Below are 12,199 nucleotides of genomic sequence, written 5' to 3'. Positions count from 1 at the left end.
TGACGTATCAGTTAAGCCTGAGCGGGACAGTCAAGTTGAAAGTCCGAGTCGATGGTAAGAGGACTCCAGCGGCGCTGCGGGGATGGGCCGGCCAGGGGGACGGCTGTCTTCAGCCAGCAATTTGACATATGCGATCGTTTCAGGCCTTAAAGTGGCGAAGGAAGGAAGAAGAAAGAGACGAACATAGAGAGAGGCTTTCCCAGGGTTTGGCCAGGGACAAGAACAAATCCGTCAACAAAAAGATTGACCTGTGACTGACCATGTACGTGCCGAGGGGATGAAGACTCCAACCCTGAGCTGCAGGGACGCGGAACGAGGCACGCCGCCCAAGCGCGAAAAGGCGGAGCCGCGGGGGGAGATGTTTTCAATGTGCCGAGGGGGCCAGAAGGTCTAGATTTCGCCAGTAACGAAGAGAGGCATCGGATGACTGGTGCTCTAGAGCTTTGACGACATTTGGAGGAACCTCGGATAGAAGCATCCGCCAAGTCGTGCCTCCTTGTGCCTCGGGGTTGGAGTCTTCCGAGTCCTCCCCTTGGCACGTACCTTGGTCACAGGTCGATCCTCCTGTTGACGGATTTGATCGTGTCCGCCGCTGTCGGCTGTGTACGGTCCTGGAAGGACTGGCAGATGAAGAATTTCTCCTCGTGTCCCATAATCAATTTCACGATGCACAAGTAGTCAGTACGTTTACCAGAACCGGTCAGCCCCGATGAACAGAAGGCCCTTAGCATTGAGGATGGCAGGTTTTAAGATCATAAGGTCGCTACAAGCGGGTAAGCGGGCGGTGATGTCGGTGATTTTGCAAGGAGAATCAAGAGGCTTCAGAACTGTAGCTGGAGTAGTGGAAGTCAGGAGCGCAAAAATCAAGTAGTGTTTTGCAACCAACTTTATCATAGTTCTCGTCCGTCACGGTCGCGTCCCTTTGTGTGGTTGACTCGTCGTGCTTCTAATACTCAGGGGAGTGGACACGCAGCTAGCAGCTAGAATCAGGAGAAAACAAGGATCAAAATCAAATTGCAAGTGATGGTATATGTACTCTATGAATTGGTAAATAGTGACTCGGGATTTGGAGATTGCAAGGTAGTAAAGACGTGCAAAATGTCAGTCAATAAAGGTGAGTAATGTTGGAAAACAGCGGAGCGATGAAACTGTGAAAAGGGTCCTCAAAAGAGCTGATAATATTGCATGATGGAGAAAAGAGAACTTCGATGGCTTTGAAAGTTCAATAGCACCGTGCTTGCCAAAGGCTTCAGCGAACGGCCACAAGAAAGCAGGTACAAGCGAAAAGTGCTCGCTAGCCTTAAGTGAAAACTCGGATAGATGTGCCTGAAGAGAAACACCATGGAATCGGCGGGGCATGGCGCTCACACATCAATGCGGAAGCTCATCACCTGTGGTAGATATGCAGCGCCTGCAAGATCAAGGACATGAACATCGTCGAAAACGTCATGACCATTGAACTGTGCGAATAGATGTTAGCATTTTCAAGACATCCAAGTTCCAAAGAACAAAGTCGAAGGAAGACTCACCCCTCCAAAGACAAACAGTCTGCTATCTGCAAGGATCGTCGCATGGTATCCGCGCGCGGAAGGGGGTTTACCTTTCACCGTTCGTGGTTCATATTGGAGGTTCACTGTGCTCAAGTTCGTCAGTTCGTTTTGCACTAAAGTTTGAAACCATAGGTATGCACTCACCAAGGTTAAACAAGACAACTTCGTCTCTATACGCCCCACCGTCGTGTCCGCCCACGATGAAGAGGCAGCTTCCAACTTGTGTAGAGGTATGCGAAAGCCGTCGGTGAGAGAGAGGGAGATTAAGACGGGTCCAAACAAGAGTCTCTGTCGGGAAATAAGATTGACAGTCAGGACTGAAGGAAAGAACAGACGCAACGCGGGGCCCAAAACATTATATAAATGACCCACCAAGGTGTAAACACCATACATCTGAAAAACATTCTCTCCCATCACTCCCTCCGACCACGATCATTATATTGCCTACCAAATTGGCAGTGTGGTATCCTCTCGGCACGGGCGGCTCACCCTGCGTTTCGACGAGGGACCAACGGAGCCCACCGCTTGCGCCTGAGCCGCCAAAGGAACCACCCCCGTACGAGTACGTCTGTTTAGAGACACTTAGTAACGTGAGGACACTGATTAATAAACCACACACAGATTGTGAAGTAGGATCTAACCGAGAAACATCAAGCGTCCATAGATCGTTGAGAGCTGTGAGGCCATTTCCTCCCCCAAAGATGTAGATTTTGCCATTATAGAGGACAGACGTGTGGGCACGACGCGGTGCTGGGTGGAGGGGCCTCTCTGAAGGATTCTGCGATTGCGATGCCGGCGGTTGCACCTCAGTGTTCGATTCAGGGTTCTGCGACGGGGATTGGGAGTGAGGAAACAAGGGACAGAACCAGGAACGCGTAGTAGTGTCAAATATATATGTACTGTCGTAGTACACTGGGCCTTGGCCCCCACCGAAAATCACAATTTTACGGTCGACGAGAGTAGCAGTATGGGCGCGGCAGGGCGGTGGAACGTCGCCGAGGGTGTCAGGATGTGACCAGTGCATTGTATCTGAAGCCCGCAACCTCATCAGCATCTCACAGATAGAATATGCATCACGAAGAAGAGTAACTGACCGGTATCAAAACAGTACACATCCTTCCAACAGCCTTTATCATCACATCCTCCGAACAACCACGCAACATGGTCTACAAGCGTGACCGTATGAGCCCTGAACGCGCGCATGGGGAGGGTACCATGAATTGGAGCTCGTGACCAGTAGAGTGCGGTTGCAGGTGCAGGGGGATCGTCGGAGTGCGGCAGACGTGGGGTGGCGCGAACGCGCTGTTGGGTTTTTGGAGGGTATTTACCTTCCCTGGCAGAAGGAGAGGATGCACGTCGTTTGATGGAGGAGGAGATGGATTCAGCAGGAACTGCGGTGGAGGTGTGGCGCAAAGAAGAAGGTTTCCGGGAAGAGGCGGTGCGAGGTGTACCAGGCATTGTTTGGGTTGATGTACTGGTGGGTGTAGAGCCCGCCGTTGGAGTGTTCGCGGTAGCAGTAGGTCCACCAACGTTAAAGGTGGACGTTGAAGCTGTCGCCTGGTGGGTTGGGTGTATATATGGTGAATGGGTACTATCAATGTTGCTACTAAGCTGCAGCGCTGTCGGACGGGAATCATCATGAAGGGAGAGCGAGCTCATGGTATCGTTGTCATCATCGTCCACTGGCGCGAAGAGAAGCGTTGACGCTGTCGTTGAATGTGTTGCAGAAAGATCTGGATTGGTCTTTTGCCGTCCCCGCTGTGCCATGGCGATGTGCACAAGCGATCAACTCGTGGGAACAATATTCGGTTGTCCTGGAGTAAGTAATTATATTAATTAGCGCTTAGCGCTCATGCACCGATGGCCCATCATGACTCACAAACAACTATTCCTTCCTTGAAGCCCCCCCCCCCCCCCCGGGAGAGACTCAGAATGCTGCTGCGATCATGAAATGATTTAAAACATTGTGTATGCACAAATCTCCCAAGAATATGTTATGAAATACAAGGAACCCGCCTACATCGACTATCAACCTGGTGGCCCCTTCAGGCCAATCACACATCGCCGACTGTCCTCGATGTTCTTCTCCCACTGGGTAAAATGGTATGCGCGTCTCATTCTCCTTGTGGTATTCCAAATCTCATTCGCCCGTGTATAGCGGTACGCTACGGCGTGTGCTCCCGGCGATGACGATGACCTCATACGCGATGAAGAACATGTTTCTCCCCCTTCCCCCCAATCCCGGCTCAAGCCAGTTACCTGTATCAGGCATTGTCAACTCCGGACACAACCCGTTTTGTTTCTGCTTCTAGCTGATTTCGAACTTGTTCCCTGGAATCTCGTTCCTGTGAAATTGTTTCACGCTGCATGCGTTGTTCTCCCTAGCTGGAATTTATGTTCACTATGCCCCTTAAAGCGCTTGAGATATATCAACAGTCCCAATGGTTGATCCTGTCCAGACACCGTCAGTTGGTTTTGCTTTGCAGCTCAGCCTCAAATTCCTGGTGATATTGCGTGCATTCGCCGTTCGCCATCAGCACTGGGTCATTGTCAGCCCCAATCACAGTATGCCATCACCTAGACCAGTGACTGTAGACAAATTCTTGGCAATATATATCATGATACTCTGATCAGCTTGCTACAAACAAGTAGTAAATTTGTATTACATCCATGACAAATGGAGCAAACCATCAAATAATTTAATATTGTCTCATCCCATGCGCCGGTATCGCATCAGTGCACTTGTGTGGCTGAATGGTTGGCGCTTGAAGTCAACGTGCTGGCTATGCTTCGGAGTTCTGCCCAAGGATAAGACGCCCATTTCCTTCTCAGACCATTACTCAGTGTACCCCACCACACCGATCCAAAACTACAGTCACTCACGATGAGTGAAGACCATAGACCAGATATTGATCCTCCTCCAGGAGTCTCCAGATCCAGCCAGGCAAATGTTGTTGAAAGCTCGGTACGTGCTAGTCTCTCGAAATCCATCGCTGCCCTTATGCGTTATTCATCCAGAACCAATCTCGTGGAGGATTGTGTCGGTCCCTGCGGAAATTGAAAAATGGGTTAACCAAAAAAATTCCTGTGCGTGGACGTCAATACTGTTTGTCCTAAAAATTGCTGAGGCTGTATAGAAACGCTCTAAGCGAACACGCAACCGCATCACTACGGTCCAGAACGTTGAAACTGAAGGGACTTCATCTAGTCAGAAAGTTGAGGTGAGTGCTCGAACTTGCTATCCTAGTCCTTCGGTGTTCTTAGAGGCGCCCAGGACACGCTGCATCTTCATACTTCCAATGACAACAAGCATCCCACCACATCTGAGATTCCCAGTGACTCCGTGAACCAAGGGTTGTCTGGTAAACCTGCTTCACAGGTATGTTCGTCAAATACATTGATTTTCTTCTCTAATTTTTGCGATCCCACAGGTTCAGGCCGCTCCTTCTGACAAGGACAAAGGACCTGATCCCCAATTAGTTGACGCTGAACTTCAGGGTGCCTATGATGGTACACAAAACATGAAATTGCTCGGAAAACATGCGACTTCTATGGCATCCGCCGCCGACAATGCCCCAGCGGATCTTGCTGCTGCGGATGATTTTGAGACGACGTATCTCCAGCCGCTAAAGATTATCGACGGTGTCCTTGAGAAGATTGCGGATGTATGGGTCATTCTTGTTGATTGGAAGCGAACTAATCAAATTGTATAGATACATCCGTACGCAAAGATGGCGCTGGGCGTGCTGTCCGCTGCATCTAAAGTATGTTTGGTTTCTCCCAGAGTCCAGTCTCCTGCTAGAAGTCACGATATCTTATAGATTATAGTCGCTCAAGCAGAGCGCGACAAATCGATCTATAGTCTTCTCAAGAAACTGGCTGAAGTTTACCGCTTCATGGCTCAAGATGACAGTCTCAGTAAAATCGAATCGATGCGCAGTATCGTTGGAAAGATCGTTCAGCAGACTCTTGAGTGCGCGCGTTTCATCAGGGACTACTCGGAGACAAAGAGCTTTTGTGAGTCACCAAGCTATCACACTTTGTACACGAATCTTATACTATTGTCATAGGGAAGAGACTCGAGAAAAACGTTCTCTCAGAAACTGATGACGTCGTCAAACGATACAGTGACACTTTGGACGAACTTGTACGACAATTCCGGGACCAAGTTGATCGGGACGTGGCCGTCTTCGTCCAACGTACGGGTAGGGATTCTGACATACTTCTGTCTTTACATTCACTCACACTGTTTCAGGCGATACCCTAGATCTCGGGGATATCGCTTATGCAAAGGGCGCAGGACTAAATACCATGAAACAATGCCTACCAGGAACGCGCAAAGAGATTCTTTCCCAGATTACGGACTGGATCAACGGCAGTGGAGATGCTGCACAACGTGTGCTGTGGCTATCTGGCCCTGCAGGAACAGGTAAATCAGCCATCGCTCAAACGATTGCCAAGGGGTTCAATGATATGGGAGTGCTCGGTTCATGTTTCTGCTTCGACAAGGCCGAGAAACGCCATGAAAAAGTTTTCTCTACCATCGCTCGTGATCTAGCTGACCGTGATCCGGAGATGAGACGAGCATTGGCGGATGCGGTCAAAAATTCCACTTCACTCAAGAACTCGAAGGACATTTTCCAGCAGTGGGAGAAGCTTCTCATGGATCCACTGAAGAAATTCCCTATGTCAAGTGTGGGACCTGTCTTGATCGTGATCGAAGCGCTGGACGAGAGTGGCGGAGTGGAGACGCGGCGGGACCTTCTCCGCATACTTGCGGGTAAACTTCAGAACAATGATCTTCCCCAAATCACGGAACTCCCATCTAACTTTCGTATCCTCGTTACCTCTCGTCCACTTCATGATATCGAAGATGCATTTCACGGCGCTCAGCATATCCTACAGTTATCCACGGACGAAATTCCAGCCACAGTGGCGGAGCGCGACATCCGTGCGTTCGTATCTGAGGAGCTGAAGGGGTTATCGGATTTTCATGACAAAGAGTTCGCAAGTCTTGCTGCGAAAGCTGATGGACTTTTTGAGTGGGCGCGTCTCGCCTGCGAATACATCAAAGATACCCCTCCAGGTGTCCGCCAAATGCCTCGCTTCAATGCTCTCGTGAACCGCAGTGCAGGAAAGCAGAAAAACCTGTTGTATGATATGTATTTGGTTATTTTGAAAGAAATTATGAAAAGGGATCAATATGATGACGACGAGTACGAAGAAGCACTAGCAGGGTTTCGTTCCGTGATGGGACAGATACTTGGCATAGCTGAACCACTGCCTTTCAACTCCCTCAATATCATGCGGAACTACTTTCCAGACCGAAGCAAGGATGTCAACATGGACATTATTAAACGTATGGGATCCCTTCTCAGCGGCACCACCAACTTATGTACTCCCATCCGACTCCTTCACGCATCTTTCCATGACTTCCTAACAGACAAGTCATCCAGTGGAGACTTTTTCATTCAGGTGTCTAATGTACAACGCGACCTTGCATTTGCATCACTACGAGTGATGGAAGATGGCCTTCGCTTCAATATCTGTGATTTGAAGTCGTCGTACCTACCTAATTCGCAAGACACAGGACTACCCCAACGAATCAAAACATCCATTCCCCTACATCTCTCCTATTCCTGTCGATATTGGGCTACACATGTTCAGACAACAGACTTTGACGATAAGCTCGCGAAGGAAATAAGATCACTCTTCGATGACGAGCGACTGCTGTTCTGGATTGAAGCGCTCGGACTTCTCAACACAATCAGAGGTGCAATCATCGTGCTTCCACTCGTTGCCAAGTGGCTGAAGGTGAGTACTACGAGGCAGTGTTGGACGAACAGCTCATAAATGAATACAGGGCCATTCTGGATACGAAGATTTGCGGTCCACCACGATGGATGTACAAAGATTCATTCAAGTGTTTGGCGGCATGATTTTGCACAGCACGCCACATCTATATTTATCAGCGCTTCCATTCTCGCCCGTCAACTCCACCATGGCCACCAAATTTATGGCAAGGTTTCCGAATAACCTTCGCCTGGTATCCGGCCGTGATTTAAACTGGACACTTGTTCAGACCGTAATAAATGGGCACACTGGAGAGGTTAACTCGGTCTCGTTCTCACCGGACGGTGCTCGCATCGCGTCTGGTTCGGATGATGACACTGTGAGGTTGTGGGATGCAGCGACAGGACAGCCATTGGGTAAGCCCTTGGTGGGGCACACTGGAGGGGTTTGGTCAGTCTCGTTCTCACCGGATAGTACTCGCATCGCGTCTGGTTCTTTGGATGGCACTGTGAGGTTGTGGGATGCAGCGACAGGAGAGCCATTGGGTGGTCCCTTGTGGGGGCACACTGGAGCGGTTAACTCGGTCTCGTTCTCACCGGATGGTACTCGCATCGCGTCTGGTTCATCGGATAACTTTGTGCGGCTATGGGATGCAGCTACGGGACAGCCATTGGGTGAGCCCTTGCAGGGGCACACTGCAATGGTTTCGTCAGTCTCGTTCTCACCGGACGGTACTCGCATCGCGTCTGGTTCTTTGGATAGCACCGTGAGGTTGTGGGATGCAGCGACGGGACAGTTATTGGGTGAGCTCTTGCAGGGGCACACTAGTGAGGTTAGGTCAGTCTCGTTCTCACCGGATGGTACTCGCATCGCGTCTGGTTCGGATGATGGCACTGTGCGGCTATGGGATGCAGCTACGGGACAGCCATTGAGTGAACCATTGCTGGGGCACACTGGAGCGGTTATCTCGGTCTCGTTCTCACCGGATGGTACTCGCATCGCGTCTGGTTCTTTGGATAGGACCGTGAGGTTATGGGATACAGCGACGGGACAGCCATCGGGTGAGCCCTTGGTGGGGCACACTAGGGAGGTTAGGTCAGTCTCGTTCTCACCGGATGGTACTCGCATCGCGTCTGGTTCGGATGATGACACTGTGAGGTTGTGGGATGCAGCGACGGGACAGCCATTGGGTGAGCCCTTGCAGGGGCACACTAGAGAGGTTAGGTCAGTCTCGTTCTCACCGGATGGTACTCGCATCGCGTCTGGTTCAAGGGATAGGACCGTGAGGTTGTGGGATGCAGCGACAGGACAGTCATTGGGCGAGCCCTTGGTGGGGCACACTAGTGAGGTTAACTCGGTCTCGTTCTCACTGGATGGTACTCGCATCGCGTCTGGTTCGGATGATGACACTGTGAGGTTGTGGGATGTAGCGACGGGACAGCCATTGGGCGAGCCCTTGGTGGGGCACACTGGAGGAGTTTGGTCAGTCTCGTTCTCGCCGGATGGTACTCGCATCGCGTCTGGTTCTTTGGATGGCACTGTGAGGTTGTGGGATGCAGCGACGGGACAGTCATTGGGCGAGCCCTTGGTGGGGCACACTAGTGAGGTTAACTCGGTCTCGTTCTCACCGGATGGTACTCGCATCGCGTCTGGTTCGGATGATGATACTGTGAGGTTGTGGGATGTAGCGACGGGACAGCCATTGGGCGAGCCCTTGGTGGGGCACACTGGAGGGGTTTGGTCAGTCTCGTTCTCACCGGATGGTACTCGCATCGCGTCTGGTTCTTCGGATGGCACTGTGAGGTTGTGGGATGCAGCGACAGGAGAGCCATTGGGTAATCCCTTGTGGGGGCACACTGGAATGGTTACCTCAGTCTCGTTCTCACCGGATGGTACTCGCATCGCGTTTGGTTCATCGGATAACTTTGTGTGGCTATGGGATGCAGCTACGGGACAGCCATTGGGTGAGCCCTTACAGGGGCACACTGCAATGGTTTTGTCAGTCTCGTTCTCACCGGATGGTACTCGCATTGCATCTGGTTCATCGGATAACACTGTTCGGGTGTGGAGTGCAGTGAAAGTGCAACCATCCCCCGAGTCAGGAGAGCCAGATCCCTCCGCATCTTCGCTGCATCAAAGCACTGCACCTCCCACCCAAGAAAGCCGTTTCATGCCAACCAACACTTGTAATGATCGCCTCATTTCCTTCTCTTCCAACCTGGAACACGCTCTACCCGACCCCGCTGATTTGCTTGAACCCACCTCTCATTGTGATTCTAACTCAACCTCCGTCTCGCTGCAAGCTGATGGATGGATGATGGGACCCAATCACCGGCTCCTTTTCTGGGTACCTCCCGCTTCCCGACATGGATTACATACTCCTTGGACTGTATTCGTGATACCCAGAGGATATCCTGAGCTTGATTTGAGCCGCATGGCACATGGAACACGCTGGTCGAGTTGCCGAGATACGTGAGTTCTTAGTCTTTACCATTCGTCCTCGTAGTTGCTAACACCAATGCTGCCAGTTCCACGTAATGATGAATTTATTGCTGCAACATCGAGCGTACCACTTGATCCTTTAATTCCTTATCAATTTCATACCTAGCACCGAGCCCAAATTTACGATTGTCTGACTGAACGATACGCTGAAAAGCAGACTGGATGAAAGTCAAATGTTTCCGCTCGTAAGAGTATGTACCGCAAACTAATTTCATCCGAGCCGCCGTGTTTGCACCCTTGAAATTCATGCAGATGTTTGAGTAGGTATCATAGGCGCTTCGGTGTTCCTTGTTTCACCGTCAGTGCCGAGAAAACTCGAAGTTCTCAGGGCAGTCGCAGTCTTTCGATTGAAGTGTATGTGACCAAGTGGCTACAGCCTCGCACACACAGCGGTACAAGGACATGCCGATCGACTCATTCTCATGTCCGGACTCTGATGAGGAACTTCATGGTATCACGATAGACAGAAGATGCCTCTTCCATGGCTCTTTAAGAAAACATATTCTGCCACCTGAGGCTGACACGACGTTTCACAGTAGTGGGTTGCCATTTGCTTGAAGTTCTGATTGTTCCTGCAGGGCATCGTTCACAGGCGAGTCTGTAAAGAGGTTGGGAACAAAATCAACTCCCTGCCAGTGGAACATGACACAGTTTCCATCGTTTACGCTGGTATCTGTCAAGAGTCGTCTGCGTCCTTGATAAAATTGAGGCCGCACGGTCCATGTCAGAGAGGTCAGAGCTAGTAAGATTTGTATTCATTTATGTATATCTCTGGTGCACAGATGTGTCAATCAGCGGAATGAGTAGAGCCTCTGGCAGGCGAACGCTGAAATTCATTATTATAACCTTGTGAGTACGAGAAGGCAGCGGGTACTTCTCAATCATCAGCGTTACTTGCTACTGATTAGAAGATTGGACTCGGAATTCGATGTCGCCTTCCCGGGTTATTCAAGAACGCAGGGTGAATTGTACAAGTACCAGAAGCAGGTGTGGGGTATACGGTAGGAATCCCTGACACTATACCTTACACCAGCTTCTGGTACTACTTAGGATCATGAACGACGTGTCGAGTCATCGTTTTATCCAGACATCAGATGTTCAAAGAGGAGTCTATGAATTTTCGCGAAATATACAGAGAGGGAGAAGAGAATCAGAAGTGGGAGCACACAAGAAGCTGAACAATCATTACGTTTGATAAAGCTCCTCGTACCACAATTATTGGACGATGCACGATTTTTGGCCACAGCGAAGGGTGTTGAGACGAAGGTAGGCGGCGATAACGTCCATTGTGGTCTTTTTTCGAGCAAGTACAGTGGATAGCAAGCGGTGCGCGTCGCACGTAGGTCTAGTGTGAGTGAGTTGGTCGGAGACGTGGGAGATGATTTCAAGATATAAGTGCGCGATCGAGAATGACAGTGAAATTCAAAAACTAACCACAAAGTTGCAATATACAAACTCATTGGACAGAAGACAGGCGTTCTGCTCAAGAAACCTTGATCGCTTGCGAAATTGCGCTACCCGCGTCCGCTGGTGGGTGTAGAAAGTGACATGTGCAACAAAGAAAGACTTGGAAATGAAACGAAGGAGAGGGTAATGGACGAGATTATATTGACCGCATGTGTAGAACTGGTCCCTGGAGTTCGAGGAGAACATGGGAATTAGTAAGTATTGGTTAGTGGTCAAACGAAGCGCCGCCCGGTGCCATGCCGATCGTGCCGATGATATCGTCTCATCGTGGTAATACGCTGCAGTACAGCGAGTTCTCCCGGTTATCATGATCAATGTTCTGATGCCTAATGCGAAATATGTTTATCCTCTTCCTTCCCAATCCATGCGGTTTGTCAACTCTGGACAGCATGAAAGTAGCCGGTGCTTCTAATTGAATTCGTTATAGCGCTCGAGACATATCAACACTCCCGATGACGGTCGATCTTGCCGAGACTCTAGTGTCTACAGGTCTGAGGCATTGCCCCTCACGTACGAGCACTCACCGTATTGTAGTGTCGCTAGGTAACTTTGGTTGAGGTTGGTGCCTATCAATGATTTGGATGTCAGAGTCTCCGTTTCAAGCTCTCTCAAGATTTTACGGCGGAAATGCGTTCACGTTTTCGATCGATAAGTTGGTTGTCGAGCCTTCCAAAGACGATTCTGACAACCAACTTATCGGAAAAGCTCAGCGGGACTGGTGATGACGTCATGAATCGTTCATCTCACCTTGCTTGCTCGTTAGATCTGTGGCGCGTACATTCAAGGAGTGTGTATTATAACCAACGAATGGCATCAGATGAATACAAAGAATATATGTACTTGGTGATACATGAATGATTGAACAGCAAACAAAAATAGTCAGCTGC

General features: G+C 50.1%; 3 protein-coding genes across 3 annotated transcripts; 2 read left to right on the top strand and 1 right to left on the bottom strand.

The window, feature by feature from the left end:
• Positions 1 to 986: 986 nt before the first annotated feature.
• HD556DRAFT_1387226 (uncharacterized protein) lies at positions 987 to 3,342 on the bottom strand. The gene is made up of 6 exons (XM_041303439.1): positions 2,645 to 3,342; positions 2,170 to 2,579; positions 1,923 to 2,118; positions 1,695 to 1,838; positions 1,530 to 1,633; positions 987 to 1,460 (listed from the first exon to the last, which is right to left on the bottom strand). Exons 1-6 carry the CDS (start codon positions 3,315 to 3,317, stop codon positions 1,365 to 1,367), a joined length of 1,623 nt encoding a protein of 540 aa, XP_041157948.1. The 5' UTR covers positions 3,318 to 3,342; the 3' UTR covers positions 987 to 1,364.
• A 1,057-nt stretch (positions 3,343 to 4,399) lies between these two features.
• Positions 4,400 to 5,393, top strand: HD556DRAFT_1387221 (uncharacterized protein). The gene is made up of 6 exons (XM_041303438.1): positions 4,400 to 4,515; positions 4,569 to 4,637; positions 4,688 to 4,771; positions 4,825 to 4,929; positions 4,982 to 5,215; positions 5,264 to 5,393. The coding sequence occupies exons 1-6, from the start codon at positions 4,435 to 4,437 to the stop codon at positions 5,369 to 5,371; spliced, it is 681 nt and encodes a 226-aa protein (XP_041157947.1). The 5' UTR covers positions 4,400 to 4,434; the 3' UTR covers positions 5,372 to 5,393.
• A 3,330-nt stretch (positions 5,394 to 8,723) lies between these two features.
• On the top strand, positions 8,724 to 9,923 carry HD556DRAFT_662413 (uncharacterized protein). Its single transcript, XM_041311233.1, has 3 exons — positions 8,724 to 8,759; positions 9,147 to 9,815; positions 9,872 to 9,923. Exons 2-3 carry the CDS (start codon positions 9,205 to 9,207, stop codon positions 9,879 to 9,881), a joined length of 621 nt encoding a protein of 206 aa, XP_041157946.1. The 5' UTR covers positions 8,724 to 8,759; positions 9,147 to 9,204; the 3' UTR covers positions 9,882 to 9,923.
• The last annotated feature ends 2,276 nt before the right edge of the window (positions 9,924 to 12,199 follow it).

This window comes from Suillus plorans (assembly GCF_016647745.1).
Source record: "Suillus plorans strain S12 chromosome Unknown HD556scaffold_45, whole genome shotgun sequence".
NCBI lineage: Eukaryota > Fungi > Basidiomycota > Agaricomycetes > Boletales > Suillaceae > Suillus > Suillus plorans.
Note: the sequence above shows the minus strand (reverse complement) of the source record. Positions and strands in the feature narration are given on the sequence as shown.

Excerpts from the sequence above, each read along its gene's own strand:
- HD556DRAFT_1387226 (XM_041303439.1), bottom strand. The coding sequence starts at position 3,317 with ATGGCACAGCGGGGACGGCAAAAGACCAATCCAGATCTTTCTGCAACA. Across the intron at positions 1,839-1,922 it reads TGTATGGTGTTTACACCTTG|AGACTCTTGTTTGGACCCGT; the intron begins GTGGGTCATTTA and ends ATTTCCCGACAG. Across the intron at positions 1,634-1,694 it reads AGTTGTCTTGTTTAACCTTG|TGAACCTCCAATATGAACCA; the intron begins GTGAGTGCATAC and ends ACTTGAGCACAG.
- HD556DRAFT_1387221 (XM_041303438.1), top strand. The coding sequence starts at position 4,435 with ATGAGTGAAGACCATAGACCAGATATTGATCCTCCTCCAGGAGTCTCC. Across the intron at positions 4,772-4,824 it reads CATCTAGTCAGAAAGTTGAG|GACACGCTGCATCTTCATAC; the intron begins GTGAGTGCTCGA and ends AGAGGCGCCCAG. Across the intron at positions 4,930-4,981 it reads CTGGTAAACCTGCTTCACAG|GTTCAGGCCGCTCCTTCTGA; the intron begins GTATGTTCGTCA and ends GCGATCCCACAG.
- HD556DRAFT_662413 (XM_041311233.1), top strand. The coding sequence starts at position 9,205 with ATGGTTACCTCAGTCTCGTTCTCACCGGATGGTACTCGCATCGCGTTT.